Source organism: Vespa crabro, chromosome 10 (assembly GCF_910589235.1).
Source record: "Vespa crabro chromosome 10, iyVesCrab1.2, whole genome shotgun sequence".
NCBI lineage: Eukaryota > Metazoa > Arthropoda > Insecta > Hymenoptera > Vespidae > Vespa > Vespa crabro.
In genome coordinates, this window is record NC_060964.1 from 8,255,187 (window position 1) to 8,274,082 (window position 18,896).

At 33.0% G+C, this 18,896-nt stretch overlaps 3 protein-coding genes across 8 annotated transcripts; 1 reads left to right on the top strand and 2 right to left on the bottom strand.

The window, feature by feature from the left end:
- Window positions 1-53: 53 nt before the first annotated feature.
- Window positions 54-4,457, top strand: LOC124427241 (gustatory receptor 5a for trehalose-like). Of its 4 annotated transcripts, none has more exons than XM_046969869.1 (12): window positions 54-458; window positions 1,254-1,321; window positions 1,419-1,566; window positions 1,652-1,767; window positions 1,845-2,042; window positions 2,161-2,270; window positions 2,398-2,568; window positions 2,631-2,785; window positions 2,875-3,037; window positions 3,147-3,236; window positions 3,337-3,429; window positions 4,142-4,457. In XM_046969869.1, exons 1-12 carry the CDS (start codon window positions 358-360, stop codon window positions 4,187-4,189), a joined length of 1,461 nt encoding a protein of 486 aa, XP_046825825.1. In that variant the 5' UTR covers window positions 54-357; the 3' UTR covers window positions 4,190-4,457. The 4 variants fall into 4 exon arrangements, with proteins under 4 accessions (XP_046825825.1, XP_046825827.1, XP_046825828.1 ...); XM_046969870.1 differs by having other exon boundaries at window positions 354-458; window positions 1,011-1,321; XM_046969871.1 differs by lacking the exon at window positions 3,337-3,429.
- On the bottom strand, window positions 3,563-11,056 carry LOC124427239 (gustatory receptor for sugar taste 64f-like). The gene is made up of 11 exons (XM_046969868.1): window positions 7,952-11,056; window positions 6,049-6,210; window positions 5,722-5,964; window positions 5,420-5,654; window positions 5,140-5,275; window positions 4,862-5,058; window positions 4,683-4,774; window positions 4,403-4,623; window positions 4,129-4,297; window positions 3,895-3,984; window positions 3,563-3,754 (listed from the first exon to the last, which is right to left on the bottom strand). The coding sequence occupies exons 2-11, from the start codon at window positions 6,076-6,078 to the stop codon at window positions 3,689-3,691; spliced, it is 1,479 nt and encodes a 492-aa protein (XP_046825824.1). The 5' UTR covers window positions 6,079-6,210; window positions 7,952-11,056; the 3' UTR covers window positions 3,563-3,688.
- A 134-nt stretch (window positions 11,057-11,190) lies between these two features.
- On the bottom strand, window positions 11,191-16,479 carry LOC124427244 (elongation factor 1-alpha). Of its 3 annotated transcripts, none has more exons than XM_046969879.1 (5): window positions 16,361-16,479; window positions 14,299-14,478; window positions 13,412-14,020; window positions 12,900-13,175; window positions 11,191-12,792 (listed from the first exon to the last, which is right to left on the bottom strand). In XM_046969879.1, the coding sequence occupies exons 2-5, from the start codon at window positions 14,440-14,442 to the stop codon at window positions 12,433-12,435; spliced, it is 1,389 nt and encodes a 462-aa protein (XP_046825835.1). In that variant the 5' UTR covers window positions 14,443-14,478; window positions 16,361-16,479; the 3' UTR covers window positions 11,191-12,432. The 3 variants fall into 3 exon arrangements, with proteins under 3 accessions (XP_046825835.1, XP_046825837.1, XP_046825836.1); XM_046969881.1 differs by having other exon boundaries at window positions 16,438-16,462; XM_046969880.1 differs by lacking the exon at window positions 16,361-16,479 and adding an exon at window positions 15,688-15,839.
- Window positions 16,480-18,896: the final 2,417 nt, after the last annotated feature.

Consider the following 18,896-nt stretch of genomic DNA (forward strand, 5'->3'; position numbering starts at 1 on the left):
GTTTGGATATCGCTAGTGTACGAAGTTGTTGTCGTGCGATGCTTATATACATTCGAGGAGAACATCTGTCATTTCTCTATGCATAGTAGGCGACTTATCGCGAGATTGTATGTTAGATAGAAACAATACATTCTATAGACGTTCTGCGCTATCAAGCAAATCTCCTAGTCTATATTCTACCGCGTTCTTCAACAGAACGATTATTTCGGCCCTTTCGAGTGGCGTAAGCAGATCGCGCGTCTTTCCTTCCAAATAATTTTTCGCTTTCCAATTCCTCTTATACATTACTATCGAACATCTTAGATCATGTAAGTGTCAATAAAATTACAGTGATTATATGATATTAATTACAATGGTATGAAGTGCAATCTAAAAAAAGAGATAAAAGAAGCTAACAAGATGCGAACAACTTTTTGGACCGATGCAAAATTACATCGACCCATCACGATTCATGTCAAGTAAGTCCAAACATATTTTTCTTTACTATAATTTCTTTTTATTATTATTTAACGTTAAACTGTATACACCTATTAAATGTAATAGCGTATTTACACGTACGTAATATGTATATTAGCTAAAATACTATTGGAAAAATTAACATCGACGAACACCGATTTATTGATCGAATTTAATACGATTGCATATGACAATTAACTTAATGAAGACGGAAAATGAATGTATCTGCATTCTTTAACGCGTATTTATTGACGGAATGGATGAAACGTTCATGCTAATTAGACAAGTCGATATGAAAATAATGGAAATAAATGTGTCTATGTTATACCTTTAATACAGATAGATTCCTTTGATATAAATAAATTGAAAATTTCGAAATAAATAGGATTCGTCTGCTTCAGAGGGGGTGGCATTCCACCCTGATCTTTTTTCTACCTCGCGACGAATCGTTTCACAAGGTCTCTATTCAAGTTCTCAATCGAAGCCACAGAGGTTTATCGAGTTTCCATTGTTTATAAAACACCCACCACCTGTTTTCTCTTGGCCCAATAAAGCTCCGAGGAGAGAATTCCGTCTTCTGTTCGCCATGCGATTCTGTTCCGCGCACAACGCTCATATCGCGGTGGTAAAATCGTTGTCTTAAGTTTTTGTAAGTGTTCGTTATTTTACGATAGCATTTAAGATATGAAAGGAACGTGATGTAAATCGATTGAAAATATGAATCGAGATTCGAAATCAAAATGGACAATTTGCCAACGTTTTAGGAGAATATTTGTGACGCGTAATAATGTTTCCAGATCTCCTAAAAGTAATCTACAATTAAGTAGATTCGATACATTGAAGACCGACGTAGAAAATCCAGAAGGTAAGTCGACAAATTTTTGTTCTCTATGGGAATTGTAAAAATATGAATGTATAACAGAGAGAGAGAGATCGGATTCGCGGAAACTTTTCATTTTCAGTATCCGATCCGAACGTATCTTTGGTGAACAATTTTAATCCGGCTACCGATAGTTTTCACGCGTCGATCAGACCGATCATCTTGTTGGCGAATTGCTTTTCGATACTTCCAGTTTCCGGTGTCAACAGTCCGGATGCATCTTATTTAAAGCAAGTTGAAAAATCATCGATTAAATATCATAACGAGATAAACGTAGAATTATTTCACGAGGTTTATGTACATATATACTTTCAGATTCACCTGGTATAGCCCAAAATTATTGTACACCATCGTATTCTTTTTAAGCACAACTGTTATGACCGTATTAAATGCTTTACAATTCACTACGGGTATAAATTCCATGAAGATGAGTAAGTAATTTAATTTAAAAAGTAATAAAAATCCCGTTAAATTCTATAATCTTTATACTTACGTACCGTTGCAATAGCAACTGGTTTAGTTTTCTATGGCACCTCTCTCATCGCGTCTCTCCTATTCCTAAAACTCGCCAAATTATGGCCTTGCTTGGCGTTAACGTGGGAAAAAGTCGAACGAGAGTTCATGTTTAGACATCGGAGAATTTCTCGAATAAGTCTTGCCGGTAGATTTAAATTAACTACCGCCATCGTGATGATTCTCGCATTGGGTAAGTATATTTTTCTTATCGAAACATTTGAATCATTCATATTTATATAACTAGGCTGCAGTTTTCAGTTCAATTTTGGATTAAAGTAATTTTAATGTTCTTTTATAAATGATTACAGTCGAACATTCGTTATCTATACTTAAGGGTTCCTTTTATGCAATGACATGTGCAAAATATCGAAGTGATTCCGACGTTATCGCAGAATATTTTGAATCACAATACACACAGGTAAAGTATACAATCTGCACATTCTTTCGCATGTTCAAAGAGATATAATCTTTTTATATCTTTCGTTGGTACGCTTCAGACGAAGCTCGTTTAAAATGCAATAATTGTGTTTACCGCGATGAAATAGGTATTCTCGCAAATGTCCTACAGTCTATGGAAAGCTATATTAGTGGAAATAGTTAACTTGCTAAGCACCTTCTCATGGAACTTTGTCGATCTTTTCTTGATCCTCGTAAGCATGGCTCTGGCAGATCAATTTCAACAATTGAATAGTCGTCTTAATTCCGTTAGAGGAAAGGCAAGTAATTAACAAGGAACAAATTTCTTTTTCATAGTTATTAATACTATGACATTTTAAAGGCAATGCCGGAGTGGTGGTGGGCCGAAGCTAGAAACGATTACAATCATCTGGCTGGTTTGACCAGACGAGTCGATTCTCATATTTCAACAATCGTTTTTCTCTCGTTTGCGACCGATCTATACTTCATTTGCATTCAGCTGCTATTCTCTTTCAAGTAAATCAAATATACATTTTTTGTCATTTTTTCTTCTCCTTTCTGTCATATATATATATATATCTTTCTTTCTCTTTTTGATCGGGAAGTTTGCAACGCAATCACATACAGAAGATATACTTTTGTTTTTCCTTTGGATTTCTTCTCACGAGGACCACGGCTGTATCCTTGTATGCAGCTTCCGTTAATGACGAATCCCGTTTGCCGGCACCGATACTTTACAGCGTTTCGAGTGCCAGCTATTCCACTGAGGTATGCTAATATTTTTATTTTTTTCAAGTCTTCTTAGTTTTCTTTGTTCCTTTGAAAATTTTTTTTTTCTTTTTTTTTTGTCTTCCTTTTTTTTAAAAACTTCTTTCAGGTAATGAGATTTTTGACCCAAGTCACAACCGACAATATAAGCCTGACCGGAATGAAATTTTTCTCTGTTACGAGAGGCCTCGTCTTGACGGTAAGTGTAATCTAACGATTAGACTATTATACATACAAAAATATATTCAATAAATTTATAATCGCGTAAAAATTTGAAAATTATTTGAACATTTGTTTAGATTGCGGGCACTATCGTCACTTATGAGCTAGTATTGGTACAAATAAATAATATACAACAAACGGTCCAGTCTAACATTACGAACATTTGCGAGGTGACAATTCTATTACTAATCCTTTAATATTTCTAAAACTTTTCTTATTTAGATATAAATTGTGCTTAATTCGTTGAAACAATTTATGTATAAGAATTTTCAATCGGGGTACTTTTGCTTTCGATCAGCCTTTTTTATATTCTTTTATTTTCCTTTTTGCAAAGTATTATATCTTCATTAAATAATCTAAAAACATAGAGAGAGAGAGAGAGAGAGAGAGAGAGAGAGACAATGTTTGAAGGTAGCTTCCACCGTTGATTCAATTTATCATAGCAACGTTGAACTGAAGAAGCACGACCTCGTACGTTACGATCGCTCCAGTTAGCTAAAGCATTAAATTCTTCGTAAATATTTTTCATAAAACTGTATTAAAGACACATAATACATACGTCATGTTTGATTCGATCTAGGATTGGCTATATTAAAAAATAAAAAAAAATAAAAAAAAAGAGAAAAAGAACTTACCGCTAGCATAAAGTTCCTCGTGATGGAAAAGAAACGTAAGCCCGTCAGTGAGATATCGTCGGTGGTAAGCTGATATTGCAATCTTTGTGTCTATCAAAAAAAGAAAAAAAAAAATATATATATATATCTTCGAATAAAAAAATTGTCCGAAAATCTTGGACAACTCTGTGTTTCAATTATTTCTTATATGTAACATTTTGATTTAAATATAGATGAATAATATATATTATATACCTCGATGTTATAGGTGGACGAAGAACAATTATACAACAATGGGAGTACCGTTTTACTTTGATCATTTATTCTGGCGGACAATAAAGTTACGGCACACGTTCGAAGAATGAGGAAGGCAAAAGAACCAAAGAAGTAAAGATTACTCAAAATATCGTCGCCTTCAGGTCCGCTTCGAATGAAAAAGCAAATGAAATTTTAAACGTCCTTACGTCCAAATCTAATTCGTAGTTTCGTATAATGTGTCTTGTATATTATGTTCTCGTAGTAAACTTACGATATTCCATTCAATAATTGTAAACAAATAAAGTAGAGATTATTTGCGAAGGAAAGGAGTATTATCGGAGATATATCATTGTCCACTTTTTTCACCAGTGAACTTAGGATAGCGTAATCGTTTCTAAATTCACTCCAATCTATGTTGTTCGCGTGCTTTTTGGCCGTATCGAATAATCTCTTGTTCAATGTTTTGTATCTTTCAGCCAGACCGGTGGAAATCTGAAACTTCGTTCGTTAAGATTGCTTATAATTCGTTTTTATTTTTCACGTTAACATACCAACATGACGAATAAATCTGTAAAGTTCCACACGAAAGTCGCTATCTTGCTCACTATAAATATGTAAATACCAATGGCGAAGTTGTAATCGACTGTAAAACGATCATTGAACAAGATTAATTTAATAACATTGAAAGGTGCTCTCATTGATCCGAGTAAGAAAGTATAAATGAATGTACCGTTTTCCAAAATAAAGTTATGAGAGTTGACGGTGTAAATGTGTAAAAAATTGGCAAAGGTTGAATTTGATGTTCCCCATTCAAAGTTAGTACTGTTGTTAATTACGCTTACAATATGTTCGAAGAGAGCGAAAAAAAGTATGATGGTACTTATTATTATGAATTTCCAACGAAGCCGTGGTCGTTGATTTTTGTTGCTGAAAATGATATTAAGACAACAAAGAGAGACAATTCGTTAAATAGAAATAAGTTAGCTGTTAAATAATATTTGAATTAACCTATCTATGAATTGTTCCATTGCCTTCCAATCGTTTTGAAGGATCACCCAACGTGGCGATAACCAAAGGTACATGATCGTTCCGCATAAACCGTTTCCATAGAATATTGCCCCGGCTGTTGCCGCAGCTATTCCACCTATTGAATACATCGACGAATCATATTTATATAAGTCAAAAATGTTACCTTCTATATAACGTCTACGTTTCGACAATAATATAATAATATATTTTGTATTATTCGTTAAAAGAGATAGAAGATTATTCGATCAATTATCCTTACCACGCACACCGAAAGATTCGGGTTTGAGAGTCTTTATCATGTGAATGATCGACAGTATCGCCATTATGAATATCGAAACAGCTACTATGATGGCGTAAGCAGTTCGAAAAGAGATTTTCTTGAATTTTAAGCTCGACGGTAAATTCGCAGATATTCCGGATAACGGGAGCAAGCCGAAGAATTGTGCCCACCATAAGATCGGGCTGATCGCCCGATGAAAGCTCTCCTCCGAATCCTGAAAAAAAAATTAACATCTGAAATAAAGGGGAAAAAATTAACAACGATTTTTAAGCAAGTCTTACCTTGTCATTGTTTATAGGATGTAACGTGTTAACGTTTTCGTTATGAAGAAATTGTCGAGTCCTTAATGGAAATGTATTTTCTTGATTAGATCTTATTCTACCGTTTGTCTTTCCCTTTTTTCGATTTCCCAATACCGACCAAATTTTGAAATTCGTCCTACCGGAATTTCCATGAAGGATATTCCTCGTTTTTAGCATGGTGTCACCAGACTCCACGTAGAAACGTATAAAACCAACCATTACCTTGTTAAGAAACAACGTAGAGGTATATTATTAACGATTATAATATATTTTATGTATATTCATGTAAGTATTGTATATTCTTACCTGCCTATCTACAGGTATGCGAGTATCCATACATTCGTAGGTATATATACATATATATATATGTGTGTGTAGATGTAACAATGCGATCGTACAATTGCGTATATATCATTAAGTATCCTGTACGTACGAATGAGGATCCGTTTTTATGGGCGATCTTATATGCTGAAAGAAATGTTATATCCTTTAACATCACCATACAAAAGCGGCATGCATTTAATCAGTCAAAATATATACGAGCGTTTATCTCTCGCAATGTCTCGTCATAACTATGATAATATTTCTTTACCCATGATAATATTTCTTATCGAAAGTACCGAGAACAAGCAGGATATACGTAGGATATAATTTATCGAGTATACTAAATGTAACGATCGTGTCTTCGTCTTTCATACGATCATTTTTCACGAGTTTTCTTCTCGTGTTTCTCAAGCATTATTTCATTGTTCGTTTATTTCGTTCGCCAATACAATCGATAAAAAGATATGAAGGAGATTATCGTTAAAATGTAACGTTATAATGATATTATAACGATCGTAGTTTAAACGTGTAATTTTAATAGCAATTTTACGTTTAATCGTAGTGCGATGTAACGAAGGACCCTACATACGATTAATACAAATAACGTTATCGACTTACTACCAAATTTTATCACACGTATAGGCAATGTTCTTTTTTTTTTTTCTTTTTTTTTTTTATGGAAATACTACAATGTACGCAAACAATAGTCAAGCCGATAAAAGGACATAATATTTTATACTCGTTTAATCAATATCGAATGATTATCAGGTAACCTTATAAGGCTATTACTTATTTATTATTTTTAGTTAGAATTAATGTATTTTATGTCATTTCTAAATATTCGAAGATAAGATACTTGATTGATGCTAAAGTTTATCGTTCGATCAAGTCCGATATAAACCCCGGAAAAAAAAAAATATATATATATATAGATATTAATCTATGTATTTAAATTGACATGTAAACCCTATCATTGTCGTAGTACGCACATACGTGAAATTGAGATCCACCCTTTCTAAGCGTATATTATATGGTTTTGTGATTAATAATTTATATACATATATGATCATATATTCCTTTGACGATTATAGCGAGCTAGAAAACATCTGTTAGGTAAATAATAACATTCCGTAAAGAAGATGCAATTAGGGCACACGGCACCGCGATCATCGTTTAGATATAAATATTATTCATCTTTGATCGTCATCGGAACTATCGATTCCGCAATGCAGTACTTTAGCATAGCCATAGAGCTAGCTTGTTGACATTCTACTATAATTTTATCATTTAATTTATGTACATTTATAGGAACAAGGACGTGTGCAGAAGTGCAAAATTATATGCAAAATTATCGCTTAACTGTGAATCATTTGGGAAAAAAATATTACATATAAAATACGATAGAAATCAAATGTTTTTCTCAAGAATTCCACAACGATGTAATAAGTATGTACAATCGATAGCACGAATCGATATCGGTCGATTTCAACGGTCATAAATTCGCTTGTTACATCGATAAATATTTAATAAATATCATGCGTATTTTCCCTTATTAATAAAAAACTTTTTATTATTAATTTTATTCGTTCATAACAATCGTAGACGTATTCGTTACTATCGTAACTTTAATTCTACCTATATACATCAATCACAAACAATAATTAAAAACAACAGGCTCTACGTTTATATCTTCTCGCTATGATCCCTTTTATCTTCACGATATTAATCGCGAACTTCGTGTTTTTTATCAATCACTTTGTTTAGGCGCATATTTTCTTTTTATTCATTTATAAAATGATATAAGCATTAAATGATAAAACGAAAGAAAAAACGAAAGGAAAAAAAGAAAATTTCTTTTATTTTTAACAATCGTCCGTTTACTTACAAAATTATGCTTTTGTTATTTCATAAGTTTCGTCTGTCACGCAACAGGTCAGGGATGCAAAGTGATGGAACAAGAGCGAAGAACACGACTACGAATGTTGCTGTAACAACGTGGAATAACGAATGAAAGCCAACTAGAATAAGGAGTAAACGAGCCCTCGAGTCTGCGCTATGTGCGTACGTCCGAACAAATAACTATCTCTACTACTTCTCGCGAGTAAAAAAAGAAAAAACCTACATTTGATTTTACAATAATATACTATTTGTTACCTGTTAGATACGCGTAAAGAAACGAATAATACAATATATCGATATTATTTAATAATAAAATCAAATGAATAATTTCAATGTTTCTCTTTTCTCCTTTAATCTATTATTTAGAATTTATTTGACATCGTATGTATAAAGAAATCTCCAACATTGTCGAGCGATATTTAATGTAATAAAATCAAATTGATCATTTTTATTTAATTTCTTCCATTTTCCTTTTTAATGAAAAAAATATTTATTATCGTTATTATTATTAATATTGATATGAAAAATTGGAATCGCTCAAAATATTGACATATTCCTCCTAATCATATCCTGCACATTGAGAATAATCGTTGAACACAGTTCTTGCATGACTAATATTTAAATGCAAAGAGCGTGTAGGTATGCGATAATAAAATATTCAGAAATTTCTAACTAGCTTATAAACAACTAGGATGGAACATTATGAATCATATGAAGAAGCGTATAGTTTCTTAAGCAATTTAGAAAATTAATGAATTTTTCTATGTACACCTTTTACCATTATCGATAAAATTAAATTCTCTGTAAAGAACTTATGTAATTAGTAGGAGCGATCTAATTAATTGTTCCGCTTCACTTCGTTTTTATTTCGAACATTTCTACAAGTTTACCGTCATATTCTCTTACGTACACGTAAACTTTTTTAATATCCAGTTTGATCTTTGACACACACACACACACACACACAAATGGATCTATAATTGCAGTTCCTTCTGTTTGCAAATATGAAAGTAAATGTCTTGAAATTACAATAAAAATCTAATAAATTATATTTTAAAGAATGAGATTTATAGAAGAATGCATTACTATTATATTTAAAGAATATGAATTTTTTTTTTTTAATTCATGATTTATTATGAATTATTATATATAATTTATTTTCAATTATATAAATAATAATAATAATAATAATAATAATAATGTAAAATGTACATATAGAAACAAAGTATAATTAATGTTTAAATTAACACTGATACAATATGTCGTTTCAGTAAAGTAACCATAAATAAAAGAAATATGTAAAGTTGGACAGTTCTCGTGTTAGATATCTTTCGTATTTCAACAAGTAAACATGTCAATTTTCCACGTTTATATTTGTCCGGTTAAATGATTAATATTTTATCGAGTATTTTATAATTATATAAACGATATATGACGTACATGTACTACGATAAATTAATATTTATAACGATGGTAGATTTATCAAAAGATTATATAACTCGTAATATATCGTAAATATAAAATAAATTTAATTTGATATTTCGATAGGCGTAAATTTGAAATATGAAGTTGTTAATGACAAAAAAATGACCGCACGATTAACTTTGACAAGTCAGTATTATTTTGCATTTCAATCTTAGTAAACATTGAAATTCTTTCCTTTCATACAGGAATCGAGCTTAAATAATTCATACTTTTGATTATTTTAGAATTATTTAAACAATTTTAGACCTTTAGCGCGAAGTATAACCAACTAATATTTAAACGAAAAGTTAGTTATATATATATATATATATATATATTTTTTGTGTGGCTATGTGTGATAACAAGAAAAACAAACCTCTGATCGACTTCGATCGTTATTGAATCAGTCTTCCCTTCTATTCCGACGAGTGCAAACCAACACTCACTCTCTTTCCAAACGTGAAAACTTATAAATTAATACTTTCGACAGTTTTTCAATTATTTTACACGGACTACAATGAAGTAATATTTAAGCAATAATACATTTGCTCAATCGTTAAAAAATTCGTAACACGCAAAAAACTGAAAATAATTTTAATTCAATTTAATTCCGATACTATAAAATTTTTATCTCAGGATTGTTGATTGATCTTTATATGCGTAATATAAACATAAACGCGCTTTTTATTAATTTTGAGAATTACAGAGTTACTTTTCTTTCGTATTATTCTTATTAATTATTATTTATAAGTCTCCTATGAGTATAGGGGTATCTACTTCGTTCAGTAGGGAGAAAAATCAAGTACGATTTTGGTACTTTGATTTTCAAGCGATTTTACTTGGTTGCGTCATCGTTAGTACAATGGGATTACCACAAGCAGCAACCTCCACATGGTGGAATCTGGATACACGATATTACATTTGTTTTAACGAATATCATATTTTTACGCGCTATGCATTCCATTGTAAGTAACATAGGAGTCAATGACTACTCAAATAAACTTTAGTTATATACACAAATTTAACTAAATACGTATAAATGTAAAAAGAAAAAAAAAAATGTAAAGTTTGTACAGTTAACAAATACTTATCAAGTAATCTATTTTTCAAAGAAGTAGAAATAATTTGCATATATCTGTTGATTGTTTTCGTTAAATGTATTATTAACTACTATTTTTTTATTTAATACAAATCTTTCTATGTCATATACTAATTCGATTATTACGTAATCCGATTATAAGAGAGATAGATACACAATCTACACGAGCTATCGTATAAATCAATACGATAGGTGTATCGATGAAGACATTGTTAATGAGCTTGTAGTTCATATTTCGTTCATTCCTATCGCTGTTGAACTCACAAACGTTTCGTGCTCAAGAGACCGAATGAATTTATTTCTCGTTCAAAAATACATTCAAATCGTATATCGCACGAACTATCGATCTTCGTGTAGTCAAATTTTATATCGATTAGTCATTCACGGCGCCATCTAGTCGCGTAAAGTTCGACATAAATTTGACCGACAATAGATACTTCTTAACTCTTCTATCTTCACAATAATTAGAAATCTTTAAAACAAACCAAGTTATAGATTGCATGTATATAATGCGAAAATAAAACTAAGATTTGAATGCAATTATCATTAATTATATTTTATTTCTTTCATATACCTAAACGTATACGGATAAAATAAAATATATTTCGAAGGGCTTAAGTAAATAGAGAAAGGAGGGACGAAAAATAAATTTTAAAGAAAACTTGGATTCCGTAGCTTCTTTATTCGCCTTTACTACTCATTATTATCGTTATTCATATGTACAGAAAACTGTTTTCAACCAATTCTGTTATGCAAAGTCACAGGTTAAAGTGCCGAGTTACTGCAAAGATATCGCCCTCCTGCACAATACCACGATTCGCGTGGATCGAGTAAAAAGACAATTGTCATCGATAAAAGCAATATGTGTATACCTTTGTAGAAAAGTTATTTATGTATGTACGTATGTCTTCTTGAGCAATCAGACCTTTTACTTAATCTGATATAATCGAAAAATATTAATATTAAAGAACAGGTCCCGTACACCTAACGAAATCTATTCAAATCTACTATTGCATTATATATTCCCCGCGTAATTTCGAACGAATCCGAGAGCTTTACCTTTGTGCTTATACGCGCGGTTATTCAAAAAAAAAAAAAAAAAAAAAAAAAAAAGAAAAAGAAAAAGAAAAAAAGGAAAAAAGAAGAGAAAAGGGGAGGGGAAAAAATTAGGGGACAAAAAAAACGAACGAAGAAAAGACCGTTTGGAAAAGAGAGAAACGATATTAATAATAAAGGAGACACAAAGTTTCGATCGACTTCCCCGAGTAAAAGAATGGAAGCATATCGGATAAAAGGATGACGATGATACCTCGGTTAGCAGCAATAACGACGACAAAGAATAATAATGAAATATGTTTGTCGAATATCGCAGATATAGGATTTATTAATTCCGTATAATAATTAGAAAATATAATTAAGCCGAGCTAAATTATGATATTCTTTTGATGTTCACGTGAAAGAAATCGTTATCGCGAGATAGCTCACGTAGTTTACCCCTCTTACCTCATGTAAATCGTACAAATTAAAGGAGCGAGTATGTTTATTAGTCGATAAATGGTTCTTCTTCTTTTCTCCCTATACCCCGTAACCTTTCCTACGAAATTCTTTACGATGGAAGAAGTGACGAAGCGAACGCTTCGACAAACGAAAGAGACGAATACCAAAGAAACGCGAGAAAGATGTTATTATCTGGACGTTCGAGTTGAAGCCGTAACGTCGCGACCCTTTATTATTGATCCTGCTCTCGTTATTCCAAACGGAATGCAATTTCATAGGAAATGTCTTCGACGACGGCGAGCATAACGACGACTTCCTCTTATACGAAAGGCATGAAGAAAGAGGACAAACTACCTCAGCTACAAGAGGCCGGAGCCCATCCGGCGATACATGCATACGGAAACTAGTTATTTCTTTTTCTGGGCCTTCTCGGCGGCCTTGGTGACTTTTCCACCCGTCGTGTCCTTGAAAGTGACACCCTTGATAACACCGACCGCAACCGTTTGACGCATGTCACGGACAGCGAAACGTCCAAGCGGAGGGAACTCCTGGAATGCCTCTACGCACATTGGCTTGCTCGGCACAAGAGTCACAATAGCAGCGTCTCCCGATTTTATAGATTTTGGATTTTCTTCGGTGGTCTTGCCGGTACGACGATCGCATTTTTCTTTTATCTCGGCGAACTTGCATGCAATGTGAGCGGTATGGCAATCCAATACCGGCGTATAACCGTTACTAATTTGTCCTGGATGATTCAGTACGATGACCTGTGAAATACAACGTGTATTATTTTCGTTCGTTTATTCGTCCACAAGCAAATTTAAAATTTTAATTGCCCGAAATCTCTTGGGGGGGAGAAAGGAAAAAAAAATACCTGAGCGGTAAAATCAGCTGCTCCTTTTGGTGGATTATTTTTAGAATCTCCAGCGACGAAACCACGACGCAATTCCTTGACCGATACGTTCTTTACGTTAAAACCAACATTGTCACCAGGTACAGCCTCTGGTAAAGCTTCGTGATGCATTTCGACTGATTTAACTTCAGTGGTAAGACCTGCTGGAGCGAATGTAACAACCATACCAGGTTTCAATACACCGGTTTCAACACGACCAACCGGTACCGTTCCGATACCACCAATCTTGTACACATCCTAGAAATATGAAATCAACGTTATTTTAATAATCTTCATCCTATGATGTTTGGTTTTGTAATAGTATTTCTTAGAAAGATCAGACATCTCTAGCCATCAACGGACAAAAAGTCCTCTGGTGGAAACCGCGAATGAGTTTAATATATTATCATCATACCAAATGGTCATTTTTATTTCTCTCTCTCTCTCTCTCTCTCTATACGTTTTTTTTTTAATAACCTTTTCAATAAAGTTACCTGAAGTGGAAGACGGAGTGCCTTGTCCGTAGGTCTGGTAGGTGGAAGGATAGCATCAAGAGCTTCGATAAGGCATTTACCTTCTGCCTTGCCTTCTTTACGTTCTACTACCCATCCCTTGAACCATGGCATCTTGCTAGAGGCCTCCAACATGTTGTCCCCGTGCCAACCAGAGATTGGTACAAATGCAACAGTTGCAGGATTGTAACCAATTTTTTTAATGTACGAAGAGACCTCCTTCTTAATTTCTTCGAATCGAGTCTCGGAATAAGGAGGCTCGGTAGAGTCCATTTTGTTAACACCAACGATAAGCTGCTTTACACCAAGAGTAAAAGCGAGCAAAGCATGTTCACGTGTTTGTCCATTTTTAGAAATACCAGCTTCAAATTCTCCTGTACCAGCGGCTACGATCAGCACTGCGCAATCAGCTTGCGAGGTACCGGTGATCATGTTCTTGATGAAATCTCTGTGTCCAGGTGCGTCAATAATTGTGACGTAGTATTTTGAAGTTTCAAATTTCCAAAGAGCAATGTCAATCGTAATACCACGTTCACGTTCGGCTTTCAATTTGTCTAATACCCAAGCATATTTGAAGGAACCCTTACCCATCTACAACATAAAAAGGAAATATGATTAAATCAATCCCAAAGATAATATATATATGAAGGACAAGTGTTATCTCTAACTGTTACTATTAAATGTTTTGACACTCAGACGCGTATTGGCCGTCAATAGACAAAGTCTTCCGGTGGAAACCGCGAATGAATCCAAGATTATATCATCACTGTGCCATAATAATGAACAGTAGCAGTGACATTAATGCAACTATGTAAAAAAAAAATTGCAACTCAAGATCTAAATTAAGAAGATTTAAATTAAGAACTTACTTCCTGGGCTTCCTTCTCGAACTTTTCAATGGTACGTTTGTCGATACCACCGCATTTGTAGATCAAATGTCCAGTGGTCGTAGATTTGCCAGAATCTACGTGTCCAATGACTACAATGTTGATATGAACCTTCTCTTTACCCATGATGAAATTTCTTTTGCGATACTCTTTGGATTATACCTAAGCAAAAAGATATACAACATTGGTAAATTTTTTTTTTATCGATACACACCTACACCTTTATGTCAACATTAAATAAAAACTAGAAATCGTTTAAAGGGATCTTTTGATTGTGAATATTTACGAGCAAATATAACAAGTAGTTCACAATAATCATGATAATTGAAGGTTAAGTATACCGTCTTGTTAATTTATCGCGTCAACGATTCGTCTCAATTTAATTTAATTTATCAAAGAACGATTAAAATTCGCGAAGCTATCGTTATATGAATAATTTTGCAAATAGATCCTCTTTGTTCCGAATCCACGTGGCGAGCATGAATATTCGAGAAAGAAACCGGCAGCCATTTTGTAGAAGGCAAAGCGCTGCCGGTGCAATTCTCGCGTCGATTCACAGACTGCACGTTATGATTCATTCATATTTTTCATGGAAATTAGAATGATTAGAATTTTTTCAACGTTATTATTGCACTATCCATATTAAAATAAGTATTGAATTTTATTCGTTTCATATATCCTATATGAAGATATAGGATATACAACACACCCCTTCGAAATGAATTTACAATAATCTGTCTCTATCCAGATGGATATCTCTATCAAATTCAGATTATTTTGAACGAAATCCTACGAAAATTATTTCCTATCAAAATGATCGAATGTTGAAACGATTGTAAGAAAAAAAAAGAAAGAAAATGGAGGAGAGCATCGCCTCATTAATTTATATCGATCTTTTAATACTCCTACGCAAAACGACGAAGATTAACATGGATCGATGTTGTGCCATATTGGCACATGTCTATATGAATATAGATTTTTCTAATATTAAGCTAACAGTAACAAATAAGGATGAAATTTGTGATCTTGCATGTTCTTACTACTAACAAAGGGCAGTGATTGAGACGAAGAAGAAAAAAATAATTTCAAGACAACAATATGGAATGTAAAACCCGATATATATATGTATAACATATATAACCTATATATATATATATATATATGTAATTTTAATATCCGCGCCTGCATATATTATTATTAGTTCATTCTTTTATTCCTCCATTACTTTTATCTCCTCACAAAGTAACACTTCGTTAAGTATACTAATTAAAAATGTACGATTAGAACATGCAAGCACAAATTTCAAATCATTTTCTAATTTTTTACACAAGATTATAGTATACGACCTTCGGTCTTAAAAACTTTTCATACTTTATTCACAACGTCACGAAAATTTTCCTCTATCCCTTTGAAAAAAAAAAGAACAAAAAAATGATTCCACGCTTCTGATAAACAAAATAAAAAAAAATATTGCACGCACGCGATTTATTTCACGATCGACACTCGAGAGGCTCTGACACAAGAGAACCAGTCATGGCGCATCCGGTTTCGTTGCTCGCGCTCTTTCTTTCCAGCGTTACCTCTCTCCTATTCTTTTTTCTCTTTCTTTCTTTCTTTCTCTCTCTCTCTCTCTCTCTCTCTTTCTCCTGAAATCTTTTTCTCGTCTTCGCAAACTTTTTCTCAACGAGCATTAAGGATTATTTCTCGATGAAAATTTCTTTTTTTTTTTTTTCTTTTTTTTTCGAACAAGAAGAAAACAGAAAAGTAATTCATAGATTCATTTGCAATCACGAGGTTTAGCGAAAAGAATAAAGCCGGTAGAGATATAGCGAGCGAGCGAGCGAGAGATAGAGAGAGAGAGAGAGAGAGAAAGATGGAGAAAGAGAGAGACAGAGATAAAGAAGACGTACAACGAAACCGGGGGCCACGCGCTTTTTCCTTCTTGGCGATATTCGCGAAAAATTTTCTTACCACCGGCATCGACTCGTAAAAATCAAAACACAACACAATTATCCATATATTCTCGCGTTGTTTTATCCCATACCTGAGGACCGATGCAATTTTCGACACTCGCAAAACGTTGGATTATCTTTCCGTGTATAAACCACGACAACCACTCACCTCCAGATGCCACGACAGAAAGAGATCGTCCGTGCGAAGTGACATGCGCACACTGGCTACCCAGCCATAGTCTCGAATCCAGCGCCTCCAACTTATCGATCATTCGTATTAGGAAAAATGTGTATTAACGGAAAAGATTTATTGATTTTCTTTAACCCTTTAGAATAAATTTTCTTCTATTTACTTATATTATTTTTCAACATGTCAAAAATTATTTATATCTTAATTTTTTTGTAAAATTACGAAGAGCATGGTGCCTTTCGTGATGGGGAAGAGTTTTGGTTACGAGGCTATGGTTACGCGGCAACACCGACAGGCGTGTCGTACTTCGTGTGGATAGCCGATCCTAGGATACCTTTGTGAATGTGTTTGTGTCACAGGCAAAAGATGACCAATAAGCAACGAGCGAGCGACCGAGAGAGACAGAGAGTATGCGCGTGAGTGAGAGAGCGAACGTTAGAAAAGGAAAGAGAAAGAGAAAGAAAATAACGTGCCGATGATTCGAATAGAGATATATACAGAGTTCGCTTGCGATTCAGGGATGTATATATCTATATATATCGTCGGGTTCACTGATACGATATTGAATTTGTCGAATTATTACCCGAATGATATAACGAAAATTATGCAACGTAAAATTATAAAATACGATTGTCTCGTACTTAACCTCAATACGTTTTTCTTTGATATATAACTGTCGTTGCATGGCGAATATTTTAAAATATATATTGTTTTAAAATTTATATATGTATATATTTGCAAAATTACATTGAAAGTAAGAATTAAAATTGGCGATAGACTGAATGGAATTGCTTTGAAATTTAGTCTCTCTTTTATACTTATTTACGTTCTTATAACGAACATAATAGGACGATCGATAATACGGTAACCGAGAAGTGCGATAAAAGGTATTAAGTAAGAAGAGATGAACAAATTTGATTCTCATCAACGATGCTGTAATTGATTTTTCTGCAAAAGTATATGTTGAAAGAATAAATAAAACAAACGAAGACATTGGAATACATAATAATTGTAAAATTAACTTTTATTAAATTTGGAAACAACGTATGTACGAAATTCTATATTTTGTCTTTTATATTATTTTACGAGTTGAATAAATCAAATGTTGCTTTTGTTCTTTATTTTTTGATACAATATTGAAATTAAAAATTGAAATTAGATTGCATTTCGTGGCGCATTCTAGTGACGATCTTAATCCTAGCTATAGGCAATACGTCGTACAGCTGAGAATAGTGAAACGATATTACAGGCGTTCGCGAAATTTTCGAATCGCTGAAATTATTAATACTGTGTCTTCGTAATAATCAAAGAATTTAAATAAAAAGAAGTCTTCAACAATTATTAAAACTCGTTGTTCGATAATTAATTTGAAAATAGTCTACTATTTTTTAACGAACTAATAAATTTTTAGTCATTAAGATAATTAATCTCTTATCGAAGTTGAGTATTGTTTGACTATAATGAATTGATATTTCCCGATTCTTTCTTGAAAGTTTCTATTGATCGACCATCCACCAAGGAACAAAGGAAAGGGACGAATTTTTCATCTTCATTATTCGTATCTCGAGAAACTTCAGCTTTCATTTCTATAATATATAATATACAATATATATATATAAATGTATATATATATATATATATATATATATATATATATATATATATATATATTTACATATACATACCTCGCATCATTATGAAAATAACTTAGTGTTTAGTTAGAATTAGAAGTAAATATCGAAGAATAATGTAAATAAAATATTTGCAAATGAAATATATGATGATAATAAAATTGTGGAAAGGGTGGAAAGGGAATGTCAGGAAGAAAACTCTATGCCCACTGTAATCGTCTATTTATATTTCAAGATTCCTACTGACATCCGATCGTACAGACACTCGCATGTGGGAGCGGTGTGACTCTAAATCTTGAAAATTTAAAAATAACTTCTATCGTCGAGGAAGAAACAGATATACGTGTAGAAATGGACAAGAATGCATGTACCTTATATGCACGTACGCACACCAGCACACACGGAGCCGTATTTTAAATGTATACTCGAAGAATTATGGCGACGGTGTACACGTAAACATATTAATGATTTTTACGAGTAAAATCGTTAAATCCCGGATTGCAAAAGGGGGTAGATATTCCCTTTAATCGTGATAAACTTTCGGAATGATCTCTTTCTTTCTTTCTTCTTTTTATTCTTTTTTTTTGCTTTTTTTTTTGTTCTTTTTACCTTCTTTTTTTTTCTTTTTTCTTTTTTTTTTTATTTTCATTATTTCAGTTGGTGTTGATTCCCTTCCGATAAGTAACAATCGCCGACATGCATCGTAGTCTTTTGTTACCGATATTTGGTCAATCGTTTATAATGGAAGAAAATTCTATAACATACTATCGCTCTATCATTTTTTTTTTTTTTTACTCACATTTCTCT